The sequence below is a fragment of the Cystoisospora suis genome, assembly GCF_002600585.1.
Source record: "Cystoisospora suis strain Wien I chromosome Unknown contig_3248, whole genome shotgun sequence".
NCBI lineage: Eukaryota > Apicomplexa > Conoidasida > Eucoccidiorida > Sarcocystidae > Cystoisospora > Cystoisospora suis.
The window spans coordinates 34,279-52,185 of record NW_027156043.1 but is presented as its reverse complement, the minus strand read 5'-3'; the positions used below and the strand labels follow the sequence as shown (position 1 = coordinate 52,185).

Genomic DNA, 17,907 nt, shown 5'->3' with positions numbered 1-17,907 from the left:
TACTACAACAGCAGATGCCGATTAGAAGAACGTGGAGGGTGCTCGTTTTTACGCTTGTGAAAGGTTGCTAAGGCGAGGATGCCCCGGTCCAGTCATCACATACCTGCACCGTCGGTAACATTGTCGATCCGGGAGCTGGAACTTGCAAGCTTCCACACGCCTCATTGTGGCGGAAAAAAGCAGAAGGCGTAGTGCCTCTGGAAGTGGGCGTCAGTTCGCTGGACGTATTCGATGGCAGAGCGCTTTGTCCACCGTGAATTCGGATACCACCAGACCGTGTCTCGTGCTCGAAAGCATCTTCATCGCCTCAGGAGAAACCTGCTACTGGACCACAGTGGAATTTCCGTTAGTCCACAGCCTCCGTGGGAGAAGGTACCACGTCCGCACCTTGCCTCCAGCTGCTGTTCTAAGATCAGCAGGCTCAGACGTTCGCAGTCCGTCAAAAGAAAGGGGGCCGCAATCACGACTCTCCGGCGTCTGCGGTTCGCAGGATTTAACCGCGGAACAAGCTGGCGTGCCAGTCCCGCGCAGGATGCCCTCTGGTGAAGGTGCAACGGGCAGCACGGTTGAACCATCCACGGATGCGGTTCTTCCCCTACCTCCAGCATTCGGCTCCCAGACAGAGTGTGAAGGAGCGTACTGTCCAGCCCCGGCTCGGTAAGTCCCATCAGTGTCGGTGATGCGCTCAGCATCCGCTAGCGGGGAAAAGGAACACGGGCGGAGGGTTGCCTGTCCACCCTGAGCGGACCTCAGCACCTTGATGTTCACGAGACCGGCTCCCGGTTCCATTCCAGCTGTCATCTTTCTGAGCACGTCACGTACGGGACGCAACACCTTACTGATCTACCCTCTCTTCCAGTGCCGTCGCTCGCTCCCCCACTCTGGTGTGGTTCTCTGTCGGGCCGATGCCTCCGGCGTGCCATGCTAAGCGTACCAGGCCCTCTACGTCGCCGGGGCCATGTATACCGAGTGGAACCATGCCGCTAGGGTCAGACAGGCGCTGGCTTTCGGCGAGGGGGCCGAGGGGCAAATGCTTACTCTTTAGACCACTGTCTCGGCGACCTGGTTTAAGAGGACGTGCTTACCGCTTCAGCCACACTTCCTCGTGATTTTTCCCCAACTCGGGATGTACCGCTGAACCGAGTGCCCGCGAAATGTCGTTCTACTCCACGTGTACCTAACGCAGCCAGACCACTGGTACGGAGTACATGCACTGAACTGTAACAGCTTTTAGTATCTGGAGCTAAGAGTGCAGATTGTCGGAGGCAGCCACATCTAGCTATGAAGTTTCCCGTGTCGCCCCGAAGCGAAAAACACCGCGGGTTGCCGGAAACGCAAGTTTTCCTCGTCGGCCATACCTTTCGTCAGTTCCCACTGCTTGAGGGGAAGCTGAGTTGCCAAGGTACTGCTCGGAGCCCCCCACAGCCGAGGAGATCCGCGGGGGCGTGGGTTTGGGCGGCTCAGGAACTTGACGGAAGCTGCTGGCATCCGTCTCAGGTGCAGGGTGCTGGATTACACTAATCCTCAGGTTACGACGGGAGGCAGTGATGGAGGGCAAGTAGTAACCTCGGGTATTTCCGACATGCTTCAGAATCACTTCAGACTACCTGCCGGCCAGTTTTCCGTTCAAGTTGTCAATCGCTTTTCAGTCGCGTAGCACTTGCAGACCATCAGTGATATTTGCGAGTTAAATGCCACTGATGGCCCGCGCATCCTGTCTGCGTGATGCCTAGAACCTACTCCAGCGGCTTCTACACCAACCACGGAAAGTCGATCATTTCAGGAACCAGTAGAACCTGCATTGCAGCAAAGCGATCTAGACTCACCGACCCCGTTCCTGCAGCCGAGCATGCTGACCCTTGTGGTTCCTGTCCTGTTTAGGCGTCTGAGCGAGTTCTCGTGCCCTCCCGGTTATCGGGTCGCCGAGGCTCGCACGACTGGCCAAAAGTGCTTGCCTTGTGCAGCCGGTACGGGACTTTCACGTGCGGCACACCGCAACTGCAAGGTGGCCAGTCCGTCACACATTAGGAGCTGAGTTCGTTGGGCTGGAGCGACGCCCCCAACGGTCGGGCACGTATTCCTGAGCCTTCCGCGCTCAGTCCGAGACACTACTCGCACGGGGCAGCCCGGCCGGGGAAACCGGCAGGCTGGCTCGGCAGTCAGCTTGCGCGGTTCTGGTCCATCTGGTCTAGCGAACGAGATGGCCTCGCGTAGCCCGATCGTTCCGCTGACCAACACTGCTCGGCATACAGACGGTCCGACTGTGTGTGTGCTCATCGGCATCGTCACCGAGAGGATTCCCTCAGTTCTCCCCGACAAACTGTCGGGAGCGATTTCAACGACAATCCACCCATGTTCCCTTCTTGTTTTGAGCGCAGCATCTGCGCATGTAACAGCTTTGTCTGCAGCGCGCTGACTAGACACCGGTCGACTACGCGCGACCACTGTCTGGAAAGCCAGGCAGCGGGGGGGGCAATCAACCATGAATTCGAATCCGCTGGCGTTCTGTCCCCTCCATCATGTTCAGGCTTCGCTTGTCCAACGCCTTCGGAAGCTCTTCCTTGCTCGAAGGGCTTCTACTGTCCCCCTGGGACGCCGGACCCTGAGTCGTATCCCTGTCCAAAGGGGACGTACGGCGACCGCCCGGGTATGACGTCGGCGGAGACTTGTACCCCGTGTCCGCGGGGCTTTTTCTGTGACGTGCCTGGGGGCGAGCCCGTGCCGTGCCCGAGAGGGTTTTATTGTGCGACACAAGGTCTCACTAGGACGGGCATGATGCCGTGTCCCCTGGGGACGTATGGAATCAAGTAAGCCACGAAGGTGGGCCTTTCAGGGCTCACCACCCTAGAAACATGTGATAGAACGGGCTGCAAGCATCAGAAAAAAGCGAACCTAACTAGCTGCCTGTACGCTGCCTTCTTCGCGTGCACACTGTCTGCACGAAAGCAGACTCGGTCTGTTTTCTAACAGAACACCACTGCAGCTAAGCCAACAACCACTTCGTCCCATTGCATATAGTGACCGGATGGTTCAGTTGGCCTTTGCCCATCTGCGGATTGTTCCCCACACCTTCTAGTGCAGCGGTTCACAACTTGGATTGACTTCAGAGGGTTCTGCGTTTACGACGACTCCTGGAAGACGAGCGACGCGTCGCATACTCGCCGAGGTGTTAGAAAAAGTCGAAAGTAGCCATTTTGTCCGGACTGCAGCTTTTTGCCGAGCTCCCGTTAGAGACCTCAACTGCGGTGGACCTGCTTGATTCCTTAGTGTCGACGGTGATAGCTACCCCCCTAGTTCTGGGACACCGGCACCTACATGGAGCTGCTCCGGTGGAAGGGGAAATGACACAAGGGCAATGGTCAGCATATATCGCTAAGAAAGGCCCAGTCTACATCAGTGGCGGATTCGCGGATATCCATGCTGCGGTACCCTCCTTTCAGGGAAGGAGCTGTTGATGATTCAGCGTGCCTGCCCTGCCCGGAAAATCACAGCTGCCAGGGAACGCCTGCCTCGACTAGCACGCCTTGTCCCGTTGGGCACGTGTCGGGTGAGTTCTGTCAGGCACCAACCTGCAACACTCTCGCGGTCTGCATCAGGATTTTCTAGTGGTTTGACTGAGCTTTACTGCACTTAGTGTACAGACGGTTCCTCCACTCGCTGGCTGGTCCTGGCCAAGAGTGTCGACAGTTGTGTTACGTATGTGGCACGGAGCCGCCTTAGCAGTGGAATTTCTTCTGTAGCTTCTCGAGTTGCCAGCGTCAAGGCGGAGCGAGGCGCTAGGTCATCGGACAAGCAGGACAGTGGGGTTTTTCTGCTGACTCTGAGAAGCGGGGCGGTCTCCGGAAGTCAGGAAGAATTGTGGGGTGTTTTCTCTGCTGAACTACTTCTCAGCAAAAGGCGTTACGTCTTGCGATTCGTGCAAACCTGGACAAACTTGCAGCTCAGACCCAGGCCCTCAGGTTTGTCGCGAAAACTATCTCGGCCTTGTCTGAAAAGAGAAACCTGTCACCTTCCCCCTTCGGCACACAAGTAAAGCGTCCAGGGTTTCCCCGGAGTGGATGGAAATGTGCCGCGGCTCAGAGACGGAATCGCACGCGCCGCTCTTACTAACCGAAGCCAGAAGGGGTATTTCATGACGGCAGCTCGTGTTGGCGCTGGTCTGTGCCCCGCTCTACTATCGTCGTACGGTACCCGATGCGGAGGAGTGCTTTTCACTTAACAGTTCTTAGTGGGTCCTCGATGTTCTGGCTTTGAACGCATGACAGTGGCGCCCGCGGGCGGAGCCACATGGGAAGATATCGGCGTGTTGTGATGGGTGCAGGCCCGGTCAACGGCCTCGAGATGTCTTCCGGGATTCTACTGTCCGCCGGTACGTCGGCGAGCAGAGCGTACTCTTCCGATTGTCACTCCGGCCAGTTATTGGCTCAAATGGAGGCCACAGAGGGATAGCAACAGGGTAGTCACAAGTTGACTCCACCAGAAAGCCTTCAGCACGGTTCCACATGTGTACGCGACGAGCCATTGCACGTGGCCCAGGCTCAGTAAAGCAGCTTCAGGAACCGGCTCGAGCAGCACGTTGGTTTTAACGCTTGGCCTGCCCGCCACGCGGCCACGCTACCCCTGTGGGTTCGGGCGTTGCGCTTGAGGAATCGACGTCTGTTCCTGTGCAACCATCACGGTAGTGGCAGCCGGGTACGAGGCGCGCATCGCCGGAGCAGGAAGGTTCCCTTTTTCCTTCCTGCCCTGTCACACTCTGTTCGCAGGACTCGCAAGAAATGCGCGCCTGTCCTCCAGGGACCCATACACGATCAGCAGGCGCGACGTCACTTCACGACTGCATTGAAGCAGACCCGGGTGGGTTCGTTTCGTACCACGGTGCGCCGGCGCCTGAAGGCCCCTGCGCTGCAGGCTACTATTGCCCTCGGGGGTCGACCTCCGCGCATCAGAGGGCTTGTCCGTCTGGTAAGCTGCCACCCTGCGTTGTCTCCGTGGGAATCTCTAATCGGCAGATAGAGTGAACTTAGCTCAAGAAAGCGTGTCTTCGAGACTGACCAGAAACCCCAAACTCATACTCCCATGACTGGCGCCGGAGGACGTGACTTACCGTCTCTGAGGCGGCTCAGGCGTATTTTCGGGCGCGGCAGCAGCCTGTGCCCTACTGGTCCGTTCCGAAGCACCGGGAACAGCGAGCCGCCTTTATTCAGCTGCAGGCTGAGCGTCAAGAAACAGAGATAGGGTGCCACAAGCAAGGTGAACAAAATTTCGAATCTTTCTCGGGGCAACACAGCAAGTAGCAGAGTAAAGGCGGGGCTTGGTATTCTGGATTCCGATAGCTGCTACCTCACCGTAGAAAAGGAGACATTTCTTTAACTTAGTGCCTGATTCATGAGCCGAGAAGATAGAGACAGTGAAATGTTTAAACCGCTTCTGACATGCCTGGGGCATGCTTGTCGGTCCGAGCAGGTACCTACCTGGCTTCAACTGGGGGAACCGAACTCTCGGAGTGCAAGGCGTGCCCCGAGGGGTTCGAATGCCTGAAGTACAGCACCGGTGACGTCATCCGAGCTTGTCCTCAAGGACACTACTGCCCCGAAGGGACATCTTGGGGGGCCAAACCGTGTCCTGTAGGGACATACAGGCTCGAAGTCGGAGGGACGAGGCGGGCGGACTGTCATCCCTGTAGCCCGGGAATGTACTGCTCTGAGACGGGCCTCACAGTGCCGGTGGCGCCCTGTGCAGCGGGGTAAGAAACATAGTAGGGTGCGCGTCTAACGCGAGCTGCCGACCCTTCTGTTGTATGGCCTGCTTCGCCGACCACTAACGAGAACAGCCTCAATATTAGCCTACCGAATAGACAAGGAGGCAGTACAATACGCCAGCATACATGACACCTACCGGGTATACTGCACTCTCCTCTCTTTCCAGCCAAGCAGGTTAGTCAGACTCTTCAACGGTCACCAAGCAAGAAGGGTGTCCGGCTATGCAGTTGAGACCTCGTGCATTCAGCGGCGATCTGGAACGCCTACGACTCCAGACACAGTAGGGGCTTTTCTGAAGTACTGCATTCCAAGAAAGAACAGCCCCGAGAGCATTGGTACCGAGCAGGTCTTCGCGCGCGGCCGTCTGGTCGATATGCGCTGGGTTTCCTTCTTAGTTCTCATGTGTATTCCAAGTACGTGAACGGCTGTGACCTTGTGAGAAAAGCAGGCAGTTGTAGGCTAGCGGCCATGTCTCGTGAGTTGTTAACTCGTGTCACATTGCCATTGCCTTCGATGTTTTGTTAAGGTGGCAACGAGGGAGCCTCTGCCATTCATCAATTACAGGTACAGCCAGGGCGGTCTGCTGGAGAACTTCTTGCTCTGTCTTCGGGACGGACAAGCTAACTGGGCGAGCCAGTCCGATCCTTTGGTCTGCTAAGGGGTGGGAGAGACCTTGCAGACAGAACTTCCCGGAAAACGAGAAGGAAGCTCGCACCCTTTCGTGGCTTCGCCTTTGCTTGGTGCCTGCAGGTACCTCTGTTTGGGAGGGGCGTCGAGCGGAAAGCCACCCAATGATCAGACGGGAAGTAGATGCAGCGCAGGCGGTTTCTGTCCCGAAGGCGCTATCCAGAAGTTCCCCTGTCCAGCAGGCACGTACAACCCAAGGGAAGGAGGAGAGAGCGACCAAGCGTGCGAACCTTGTCCCGCGGGAAAGTATTGCAGCGGCACCACAAGAGAGACGCCGGACGGAGACTGCAGCGCCGGTTTTGTATGCACCGGCGCAGCGGCCAGTGCTGATGAAGCGCCAGCCGAACCGGGACATTACACAGAGGAAGGGGCGACAGAGCAGAGCCCCTGCAGCCCCGGCTCCTACACTGAGAAATACGGTCAATCTCAGTGCACACCGTGTCCTTCGGGGTAAGCAGCCCTGGAAAGGGAATGCATCTGTTTCCGCTCCATCAGGGGCACTCCTCAATGTGAGCTGTTTTCATCCCCGTGAGCGCGCCCGGTCTTGGTCTTTCGAGAGAGCCACTGTATTCATTCCCCACTGACGCCCTGCCAGGATGGTCAAGTGAGACACCGTGGTCACATGAGTGTTGTTGAAATCCGGGGAGCCTGTCTATGTTAGTTTGGCTCTACTCTCGTTTCACTCACAAGAACCCAGTTTCACTGTTGCTATTTCAGGTACTTCTGCGATGAACCAGGCATGTCCTCCCTGAAGATGTGTCCGGCCTCGACATACTGCGAGGAGTCGTCGGAGTCGCCAACAAAATGCCCGGCTGGCACATTTAGCGCCACGCCACTTCAGAGCACAATAGCAGGTTGCCAGGACTGCCCTCCAGGGCATTTCTGCCCTACCCCAGGAAGGGACAGCCCTGCGGGTCCTTGCTCTGCGGGCTTTTACTGCCTCAGCCAGTCCACTACAGCGGAACCACCGGGGACCCCGAGTACGCTGGGTGGTCCCTGTCCCGTTGGACATTACTGTGTGGCGGTAGGCTGGCTTGATCGTGAAAAACTGAACAGCCGGGACAAATCCCCTGGAAAAAGCGCAGTGTGTTTCCGGCAGTAGGGGTCTTCTACGCAGCGCTGAGAGAAAGAAATCATAAACTAAGGGGGCTTTGCATGGAATCAATGTGCTGGGGCCGGGCCACTTCACTCTGTACCGACTTCTGCGTGACGGGGAGCCACTGGACCGAAACAGGTCCTGCAGTCCACCGCACCCGTTCTCAGGCTCAAACCTGAAGGCGTGTCTTGTGCACGTGCTTTGTCAACCAGGGCTCGGAAAAACCTGCGCCGTGTCCCCTGGGCACAACGGGGCCCTCAGCCAAGCAACAGAGCGACAAGGGCTGCAGACCCTGTCAGCCCGGCTACTATTGTGCTACGTCGGGCCTTGCAAAGGCAACCACTCTTTGCCAGCCGGGTTTTACGTGCCCTGGAGGAAGCAGCTCAGGGAGGCAGCAGCTCTGTAGTGCGGGTCACATGTGCCCCGCAGGAAGTTCGTACGAGACCCAGTGTCCCGAAGGTGAGGCGTCCCAGCTTGGTAGCATTGTGAAGCAGAATAACTCCGCTCCACTGTGCGTCGTTTCTTGAACCACCTAGGAAAACTGCAATTGGCTGAGATACACTTGTTCGGGTCCGCAGTTTTAGGCGACAGTCGCTTGGGGCTCTGATTGGGAGCGAGTATGCCTTTGCGCGTTTTAGCTGAGCGGCGATTGTTTCGCTGGGTTGCAATGCGACGGCTCTCAGCGAGGCGTCGACCTGCTACATCTCTAGGAAGTCTCGTGGCGTCGACGCGCCCAAAGGCAAGAAAGGCGCCTCAGCCACGTCCGCGTTTGTCGTTGCAGGTACATACCAGGCTAAAACCGGCCAGAGCGACTGCACTAAATGCCCCCGCGGATATCACTGCACCCCAGGAGGGAGAAAAAAATACTGGGACTCCGCGTGCCCAGCTGGCAAGTACTGCCCAGATCTGGGAACACTGGACCAGGTGACGTGCGAGGAGGGTACCTACAGCACTCGTGAAGCTCGCGTTAGCAGCTCTGAGTGTCTGCCCTGTCCTCCGGGGCGGCTCTGCAAAAATCCTGAGTCGTTGCCGTCTGGCGGAGCGGAGTGTCCAGCAGGGTTCTACTGCAAATTGGGCGTGTGGGGAGATGTGTCAGCACACCGGGGCGCTAGATGTCCCCGAGGCTTTTACTGCCCTGCGGGAGTTGGAGAACCAGTACCGTGTCCAGCAGGTAAGGCACGCCCTTAAGAAGAGATCTGGGCCATTGCTTACTCCGACGGCTCAGGTCGAGATTCTCCAGGCAGGATATGCCCAGACTCTGAATGCTGCGCTTATACTTGCATTCGTGCAGAAGAGCCTCCTTACCTAGGTTGGTAGCACTACTGCAGATGATAGTGGCACTGGCACAGCAGACCATGATCTGCACCCTGTTGTGATATCCACGGTGCAGGAAAGATATGTCCTTCTACGTCTCTTGGTGATCCTGCCGGTGACTGTCCGGCTTCCCGTTCTTGCCCTGAAGGAAGCGCTGATGGAGTTCCCTGCGCCAAGGGAGCCTACTGCCCCGAAGGGTCATCTGCTCCGCTCCGCTGCCCCCCGGGCACTATGAGCCCATTTGTGGGGAACGCAGTTGAGATCCAGTGCACGAAGTGCCCAGCAGGGAAGTACTGTGAAGGCCCTACTGGCGACAGCAGTGAAGGTGTCGGTAGCACTGTTCCAACGGGCGACTGCAAAGCAGGGTATTACTGTCCGGAAGGCTCCTACACAGAACTCGGGACGCTCTGTCCCCGAGGTTCTTTCTGCCCGGAAGGGTCGGCCGTCCCTACAGCCTGCCCGGCTGCCAATACAACGCCCGCAGAAGGCTTGAGCAAGTGCATTGGGTGCGTGGCAGGAATGTCGTGCCAGCGAGGCACTGTGACTGCCTGCGATCTAGGGTATTTCTGCAGGGAAGGAGAGCTCCCCAAACCGTGCCCGGCCGGAACCTACAGTCCTTACAGGGGGGGAGTTGGACCCGATTCTTGCCTCCCTTGCGCTCCAGGTACGCCTTTCCCGGCCTTGAAGCCCCTTCGAAAAGCTAGCCGTTCCGCTGGCAAGCCGCTACAAACCTGGAGCACCGAGCTTTTGTATCGACTAGGTTACAGGATACGCCGTCTCCAGAAAAAGTACTCAAGAGGTTGTGATTACCACCTGGTTGTCCGTTTGGTCGCACGATGCTCGGGTTGCTCGTACTGGATTTCCCTTGTTCACCAACGAAGCAAATGTCTCCTGCGGTCCTTTCTGACACCCTTCTAGGGCAAGCGTGTAGGCTGGCGGAGTTCAAGCCAAAGGAGTGCCACGGCGGCTACTTCTGCCTCTCCGGCACAACGAGTGCGCGCCCGGCCGATCTTACACAGCAGGAGGCAGAAGCCGTAGCTGAGAGCAGACCGGGAGCACCGACTACCGGAGGAGGGAAATGTCCCCGGGGTTTCTTCTGTCCGGAAGGTTCGGAGCGACCGTCTCCTTGCCCCAGCGGTCGTTCTTGCGGCGTCACTGCGCTTGCCGAACCACAGTCGGTTTGCAGCGCGGGCTACTTTTGTCGTGCTAAAGCGCAAAGCGACAGCCCTTCAGCAACGGAGTACCTATCGAAGTGCCCCTCCTCGAATCTCGCCGGTCCCTGTCCTCCCGGTATGTCGCCACTGACGAGTGGTTGAAGCCTCGACCGTACGTCAGTCCATGCGTCCAATAGAAGCTACCGCTTCAGAGTGTACACTGGAAGAAGGCGATTTTCCGGGATGGAGAGGGGGACAGCGCCCCCACTACCGGAAGAGGACAGCGGCGTTGATAGTAAAAGGTGATGATAATCAGGGTCACCGACTGTAGATCTCTTTCTGGGGAATGTCGGTCTAGTTCAAATGGGGATGGGACACTGTTATCCGCTGTAGAAGTTGTTTCTGTGGACTAGCTATACGCGTGAGCGGTAATCTGAAGCTGAGCATGCAGTGGGGTCGGGCCTCGAGGTGCAACGACAGGTCCTTCGCGTGTCACTGTTGCTAGGCGTCTCTCTCTATACTATCAAACACTCAAAACATGTGTAACGATTCGATTGTGACGTACCTACTACGTCCCATCGGTGAAGCACAGCGACATTGCTTCCAGCTTCTGGGCGTTGCTGCACAAGCGGTAACACCCCGAACCCAGCAGTCCTGTTGTTTCTCTTGTGTATGTGCTTCTGCGGGCAGGTCACTTTTGTCATTTGGGCGCGGATGATCCAGACAGGTGCCCTCCTGGTGAGACAAATTGACAAGGGACTTGCTTTTGCCTCACAATCGTGCTCACCTGGTCAGCGACTGGCATACTGCAAAGATCGTGTGGATTTGGCGCCTTGGCTGGGGCACTAGCTGAACCCCGCCCATGTCCTCCAGAAAAAAAAGCTGTCTCAAATTGTCCACAGCCTACACGATCCTCTGGGACCCACGGACCCAGGGCTGAGTCGAGGGGAGTGACGTTCGCCTTCTCCTGCCGGTCCGTGCGTGCTTCAGCCCGGCCCACTATGGGCCAACGAGTGCACCAATCGATTCAGTCCTATCCTGAACATTTCTCCGGGGAGCTCCGGATAGCGCATTGAGGTCACTCTTGTCTGCGTGGCTAGGAGAACCTAGGCAGATTCCCTTTCTGAATGGCGAAGGTGGCAACAGTCACTCTACTGAGAGTGCGCAACAGGACTGCTCAGGGCCAGAGGTAGTACGAGTTGTCCTATATCGCTTCGTGCAGCGTCGCTGTGTGAGATGTGCTGCCTGAGACTCATTGTGGACAGCGAAGCCTCGAGCTGTTCTGCCACCGGGACACATGAATTTGCCAACTCCGGGTGCACCCTGTTTCGCAGGAACGTTTCTCGGTGCGTCGGTGGGCAAAAGCAAGGCAGACTGTGTCCCCTGCACCTCCGGACACTTCTGCTCTGGATACGGCGTTTCTCTGCCTTCTGGACGTTGTCGTGCTGGAGTGATCTGTACCGGGGAATCGACGGTGAGGATAGTCAGTTGGTTGTGGCCGGCTGAGAGGCACTTAGACACCCTGGCAGAATCAGATAGTCTCCGGAAGCAATCGGAGGGCGGCTAAAGGGCTCCTGATCTAGACACACTACAGTCCGCGAATCTGCTCTCTCAAACTTTTGGAATCGCCTGACTGGGGTGTAACCACTCGCGAAAAATATCACTACGCGTCCTGGCGACAAGCGCCCTTCATGGCAGCTGGCGGAGAAGAGTATTGCCCAGTTGGACTCGCCTTTCAGCGCGGGGGTTCCCACTGCCAACAGTTGGCTTCACTTGTAGCTCATCTGTTCGGAGGAAGCGACTTCCGACGCCAGGAATACCCGTCAGAATGCACATGCTCAGCTTGTCGAAGCCGAAGCCCCGAGGCGCTTCATCCTCGGACACTATCAGGACAGCCACGAGTCGCTTGTCCCGCTGTGTGTCCGGCGCAGTCTCCAGAAGGGGAGCTCTGCCCTCCCGGATACCGCTGTGCCGAGGGAGCTGCACAACCCGAACGGTGTCCTGCAGGGTAAGTGCTTACGGGAAGCCTCCCGATTCCAAGGCATTCTGTCCGTTGTCCGTGTCCGGAAGCAGGGAACTGGCCCTGTTTACAGTCGACAAAGGATAGTACCCGGCGTAGCTGGGGATGCGTTTCTACACACATGAACTCTCTCCAACTATCCTCAACAGCCGGGGACTTCTGACAGCTACGAGGGACTCTGCTGGTCCGCATGGGTAGTCTTAGGACAAGCTTAAGTCACCTTCCGAGACAACCTCCGCTTTCCAGCTGGCAGTTTGCAGATGCTGTCGCTTGTGTTGACTAGCTGCTGTCAGCCACTTTGTCTCCGGAAGCTAATTTGTCCGTTGGTGGCCTTCCGCGCTTCTCTGGGCTGCTTCCTTCAGAACGTACCAGCCTATTGCAGGGAGCGGGGTGTGCCTGGAGTGTCCAAAGGGCTTCTTTTGCCCAGTTGAATCGGACTCAGGCACCGAGAGAGCATGTCCGGAGGGCCATTTTTGTCGGGCCGGGGCAGGCCAGCCCTCACCCTGTCCCTCAGGAACGTATGCCTTGGCTGAACTCTTCGGGGACGAAGCTGACTGCGCTTGGTGCCCACCAGGGAGACAGTGTGAAGAGAGCGGACTCTCTAGAGAGCCTGCCCTGTGCCCGGCGGACTACTACTGTCCTCCTCCGTTGTTTGTACTGAATCCCAACTCGAAGGAAGGCGTCTTCTGCCAGGCCACGGAAGACGCAGCGCCTTCTAGAAACTGTCCTGTAAAACCGATAACGTAAGTTTTACTTTTCCAAGGTTCCATTTGCCACACGGAAACTACATGGCGCAGACCGCGATTGCTGCCCATTGATTGGACTGGCTTGCGGTGCTGTCGGGGACTTACTGCATCCGACGGGCCGCCGTATTGTGCACTGGACATCTGCAGCGGTCAAAAGCAAGGAGGGCGCTGAACCGCTTGTTGCACGGGCACCCAGCGTAATAACTCATAGAGAAGAAAAAAGGGTCTGCCAACTCTTTTGCACCGGTGCCCGGCCGGGCAATCGAAACGGACGGGAGCCCCTCCTCATCACTCAAACACGCCGGCCAAAGCCCTACTGTTCTCCTGCGGGTGAACCGGGGCCTTCTGCCAAAAGCTTTTTCTGTACCTCTAGGGCCTACCGTCCGATTTGTCTCCAGTGGGCACTGGGAAGCCTTTGCTTCACTGGCAGCTTTTGCCGTACCCCCAGTCATCTTTTGTCACCGGTGGGGGCTCATGGTTCAGATACTCCATTGTGTCGCTCGCTTTTTTCTTCTGGTACGAGTGTGCGCTCCTGCGCGGAAGCACCTGCCAGCTGGCCCAACGCTGGCCCTATCAAGTCATTTAGTAACCTTATGGGTCCAGTTTCTTGCCCGTGCATGTGTGTTTCACTGTTCAGTTGCCCGCCCGATCGAATATGCCCGGCTGGATCTTCTGCGCCTCAGCAGTGTCCGCTCGGACAATTCAAAACGGATGGGAGCTCTGCCTCATCTCAAGCTTGCCGGCCATGCCTTGCCGGGCGGTACTGTTCACCTACAGGTGAATCGGGGCCTTGCGCCCCGGGCTTTTTCTGTACCTCTGGAGCCTACCGGCCCACACCATTCAACAAGCCACTGGGAGGTCTTTGTCCGGCTGGCACCTTCTGCCCTGGTGGCTCGACAGCAGCGGTTGCGTGCCGTCGCGGGACGGTGGGCCCCGGCTCCGGAAGCACGGACAGCTGCGACGACTGCCCCGCCGGGTCATTCTGCCCCTCGGAAGGTCTGTCGATTCGTGCCGCCTCGACGGAAGACTCCGCCGACCACCGAAGCTTGTAGAAGACGCCCCAGGTCCTCGCACGTATGCCCTGTCTTCGTCTGTTTGGGGATGCAGACAGACACGTTTCTCAACGATGATGGCAGCCACAGAAAGCCCTTAGTTGCTCAAGGAGAGCAGGCAACAGGTGGTAGCAGTGCACCGTAGATTGGAGCTCGCCAATTTCTGCGACAGCTTTCTCCCTCCTCGAGAAACATCTTGAAAGATTCATAGCCAGGAAGACGCCGACCGTTGCTGCGAAGCCTTCGCTCGCAGACAAAGTTCTTGTTAGCTCAGGCAGGATGGACGCCTCCACTAAACTTGGGTTCCGGCACACCTGTTCCGCCTTTGGTGCGTGCGTACAATCATTCAAAGCGCTAGTCTGTTAGAGCGCGTGTAACAATCTAGCCTGTCTGGTCACCGTAGCGCGCGGCTCGGGGCACTGTCATCTTCTGCCCGTGTACGAGCCTCATCAGAAACTTAGACGCTCACCTTCCGTGGTGCGGTCGCGGATACGGAACGCTTTTCCTCGACGGTTACCAAGTGCAACGAGTACATGGGTATTAACCTGAATGATGTATTGTCTCTTGTTAGGGATGACGGAACTTGCTGAAAAGAACAGCTGCCCTGTCGGCCACTACTGTCCAGCACGTTCTACTGCCGCAATCGAGTGTCCTGCTGGCACTTACAACCCCTTCACGTTCTTCGCGTCTGCGACTGGCTGCATTCCGTGTCCACCCGGTAAGCGCTTCGAAGCTTAACCGCGACAAAGTAGACAGGGTGTTCTTTCGGAAAAATGCTCTTGCACCTCCGAAGCCGGCGGGTTGGTTCAGTTCGCGGGTAACGCCTCACTGCCGTGCTCCCGCCACACTGCGGAACACCCGGCATGCCTCTGCATTCTAGTAAGCACACCTGTGCTGCGGGAGAAAACGAAGTGTCATAAAAAGCAAAGTCTGGTACCTGCTTGGCTCGTTTTTTGCTTGCCACCGGTAAGCAGTCAGCGATAAATACTCGTGTATTTTTAGTGCGTGGTCGGACCAGTCTTTTTTCCTGCCACGGCACCACCTTCGCTCGGCGGGGGGACCTCCTGTTCTGGAAAAATTGCCGGAAGCCCTCCTCTCGACGCATGTCAGAGAGAATGGAGCTGAGTTCCGTGCACAGTGCAAAAGATCACTGCGTACTGTCGTCCTGCAGCGAAACTGGTTCGTGGTGTGCGGAAAGGATGCAGCTCTGCTCCTTCTCCGCCTGTGGACGAAGTATGCAGTAGACCGACAGTCAGATATGTTTACATCTGAAGTAATCGCACCCAGCAGGAAACGCTGGACTTGGCAGCCCTGAAGTTAAGCTCTTGCTAGGGGTGGTGTGCCCGCCCACATTATCGAAGGCTTTCACCTTCAGTGACCAGTTTTTGCCTGCCTACCTGGTGGGAGGTCCCGCTTCCTCGGGATGCGCTTAGCCGGCATACCCCGTTTCGTACAGTTGACGGTAAAGCTATGCTGGAGACTGAGGCCAGCGCTGGAGCACGTTGCTTCATCCGGTCTTACGCACATAGAAGCTGAAAGTACTAGGCAATTCTGCTCGTTGCAAGATTCTTCTTTCTCGCCTTCCCCTGCAGGGAAATACTGCAGTACACCGGGCGCATCTACTGCCCTTGACGACTGTGATGCGGGGACATGGTGCAAGCAGCAGTCGACGAGAAAAAGCCACACTGGCCCTTTCTTGCCCACTGTCGTGGTGGCGTGCCCTGCTGGGGCTACTTGTCCTGCTGGAACGGTAAGAGGGGGTGCTGCAGTGCCCGAGAGCACCTGCCGCTGCTCTCTGCCGTTACACACCCAGTCGATGCGGGAAAAGCGTTGCTGTCATCTCAACTTTAGAGTGTCGGCAAACAGTGAAGCATCGGAACACGGAATCATCTGAGCCAGATTGCTTAGAGGAGGTTCCGTAGCGATAAGTACTCTTCTTGCCTGTGAATAGGTCCTTAAGGCTTGGTTATCTCTTTGTATATCTTTCTTTTCACACTTTTACAAGTCCCACAAAGTCTGACTCCAAGGTGGACAGACAAGTGCGAGATACCAACTGAGACGAGTCCGGCTGTCGATGGAGGTTGTGTTAGCAACAACACTGCGGCCGAAGAAAGGAGTGCTGCGCTGGTTCTTCATCTGTAGTCCGAGCGGCTCCAGCGACACAGTGGTAGGATGTTGGAGGTGACAGTATAACAGGCAGCGGCGCATCCAGATCCGGTAGGCGCTGGTGTTCGGAATTTGACCAATGAGGTTCGTGGTGGCTTTACGAGAGCGACGCGTCGTGTGACCCCATGTCAACAAGATTTTCAGTCTCCGCACTGGCCCTCTGTCGTAAACGGTTCGGAGGGCACCTGGGTGCACCTGCCTGATGAGATCCTAGTCAGTAGTGACGCTGCTCTGCATACCCCATCAGCTGTCAAGCGTCACGTCTGAGTCCATCCGCGGGCAAGCGTGCTTATCTCAGCCTGTGAGCTCATAGGAAACCAGGTGCTCTGTCTTGTTGCTGGGTCCCTGTGAGCTAAGACGCGGCATTGGGTCGTTCTCCTTGGTCGCACGACTGATCATCGTACTTTGTTACAATGTTGGCAGGCGGCACCGGTGCCCTGCGCCCGTGGCACCTACCGGGACGATGAGGGGGGAACTGACAAATGCAAGCCTTGCCGTGAGGGTAAATACTGCGGGTCGCCTGGGCTCAGCTCCCCAGCGGGCAGCGGACCATGCCGTGCCGGCTTCTTCTGCAAAGGATCTGCGATAGTTCCCGTCCCGACAGATGGGACGACCGGGGATATCTGCGCGAAAGGCCACAGCTGCCCGGAAGGTATGCAACTACGAGTCCAGGCTGCCCGTGTGTACACTTCTTTTGTTTCACGTCAAACGGGGGAGATGTCAGAACAGAGCGCCACTTTTCATCAGTTTCGGCACCACTGTCCCACCGGCGCCTGCGCATTGTCGCCTATCCTTCAGGCTGGAATCGTGGCGCTGCTTCGAGCGGCGGCAGTGGCACATCTCGCTTGTGATCATTCACGTTCGGGGTTCCCTGCTCCGACGCGTCGTGTGCTGATGGTGTTCGCAGGGTCTGCCACGTCCCAACCGTGCTCTGTCGGCTTGTACGGCGACGAACCAGGTATGGTACCCCGTCGTGCAGAACAGGAGGCCGGTAGGCCGTCGTGCTGTCGCAGCGCTTGCCTAGCAAGAGACATCAACACGCTTACAGTCTTTGGTACTGGTCCAGACGAAGAAGGGGTTAGTGGAAGCTGTGTTTGATACTCCGCTGCAATCATCTACAAGCGAAGCTTTCGGCTCAAACCGCGTCTGTTGGCTCTCCAGAGGCTGGGTCCTAAAGTAGGCGTGGCTCCAGAAAAAGGACGGCAATGCCGCGGACCCCACGAGGAGAATCAACTCAGTAGCCTTATTCGTTGTGGCTCTGGCGATGCTGGTGCTACTGGCTGGCATGGGTGTAGCGCGAAATGGACCAAACACCCGCAGGAAGCGCTGGCGTGAGTTGCCTTTCCTGCAAAAGCAGGAAACGCTGGTGAGAGGAAGACAGCGGCTGGGAGCCGAGAGCACGGGCCGACCGCCTTCGCCCATGACGGCACGGACGGCATGAATTGGCGTACAGGCAATGGGGGAGTTAGCTACGAGTCCTCAGGTAGGCCACCCCTTCCGCTCACTTCTGTCCTGCAGCTACCTCTGATGCCTGTCCACAGGGCTTTCCAGCTGCAAGCTGTGTCCTGCTGGCCATCTCTGTCCTGGCGGGACGTCAATAACATTATCTGACTGCCCGGAGGGTTCGTACTGCCCTCCCGGGGAGACGAGTGGCCTCGTGTGCCCCGACGGGACAGTCGGTAAATCGACAAACCTCCAGGAAGGCCAACAATGCAGCGAATGTCCAATCGGCAAGACCTGCACTGGCGGGACGGAGTCTGGGCAGTGCCCTGCTGGTGTTCTCTGCGTAGTGGGTGCTGGTCAAGTTGACGTCAACAGCGTAGCAGACAGCTTCTCAGACGTCTGGCTTGTCGCCTCGTTCTGGAGTGGCGTGGGAATTTCCTACATGTAAGAGCACATGACTGCAGCAGTTG

At 57.2% G+C, this 17,907-nt stretch overlaps 3 protein-coding genes across 3 annotated transcripts; all 3 read left to right on the top strand.

The window, feature by feature from the left end:
- Positions 1-1,881: 1,881 nt before the first annotated feature.
- CSUI_006407 (zonadhesin family protein) lies at positions 1,882-2,811 on the top strand (the record flags this gene model as incomplete). The annotated part of the gene is made up of 2 exons (XM_068066567.1): positions 1,882-1,967; positions 2,253-2,811. Exon 2 carries the CDS (start codon positions 2,353-2,355, stop codon positions 2,809-2,811), a length of 459 nt encoding a protein of 152 aa, XP_067921450.1. The 5' UTR covers positions 1,882-1,967; positions 2,253-2,352.
- Positions 2,812-4,258: 1,447 nt separating this feature from the next.
- Positions 4,259-10,172, top strand: CSUI_006406 (gcc2 and gcc3 domain-containing protein; the record flags this gene model as incomplete). Its single annotated transcript, XM_068066566.1, is given in 10 exon segments — positions 4,259-4,264; positions 4,764-4,962; positions 5,464-5,743; positions 6,510-6,896; positions 7,164-7,530; positions 7,755-8,053; positions 8,226-8,713; positions 8,768-8,851; positions 8,933-9,723; positions 9,738-10,172. The coding sequence occupies 10 exon segments, from the start codon at positions 4,259-4,261 to the stop codon at positions 10,170-10,172; spliced, it is 3,336 nt and encodes a 1,111-aa protein (XP_067921449.1).
- A 2,118-nt stretch (positions 10,173-12,290) lies between these two features.
- On the top strand, positions 12,291-13,828 carry CSUI_006405 (gcc2 and gcc3 domain-containing protein; the record flags this gene model as incomplete). The annotated part of the gene is made up of 3 exons (XM_068066565.1): positions 12,291-12,295; positions 12,393-12,773; positions 12,973-13,828. The coding sequence occupies 3 exons, from the start codon at positions 12,291-12,293 to the stop codon at positions 13,826-13,828; spliced, it is 1,242 nt and encodes a 413-aa protein (XP_067921448.1).
- Positions 13,829-17,907: the final 4,079 nt, after the last annotated feature.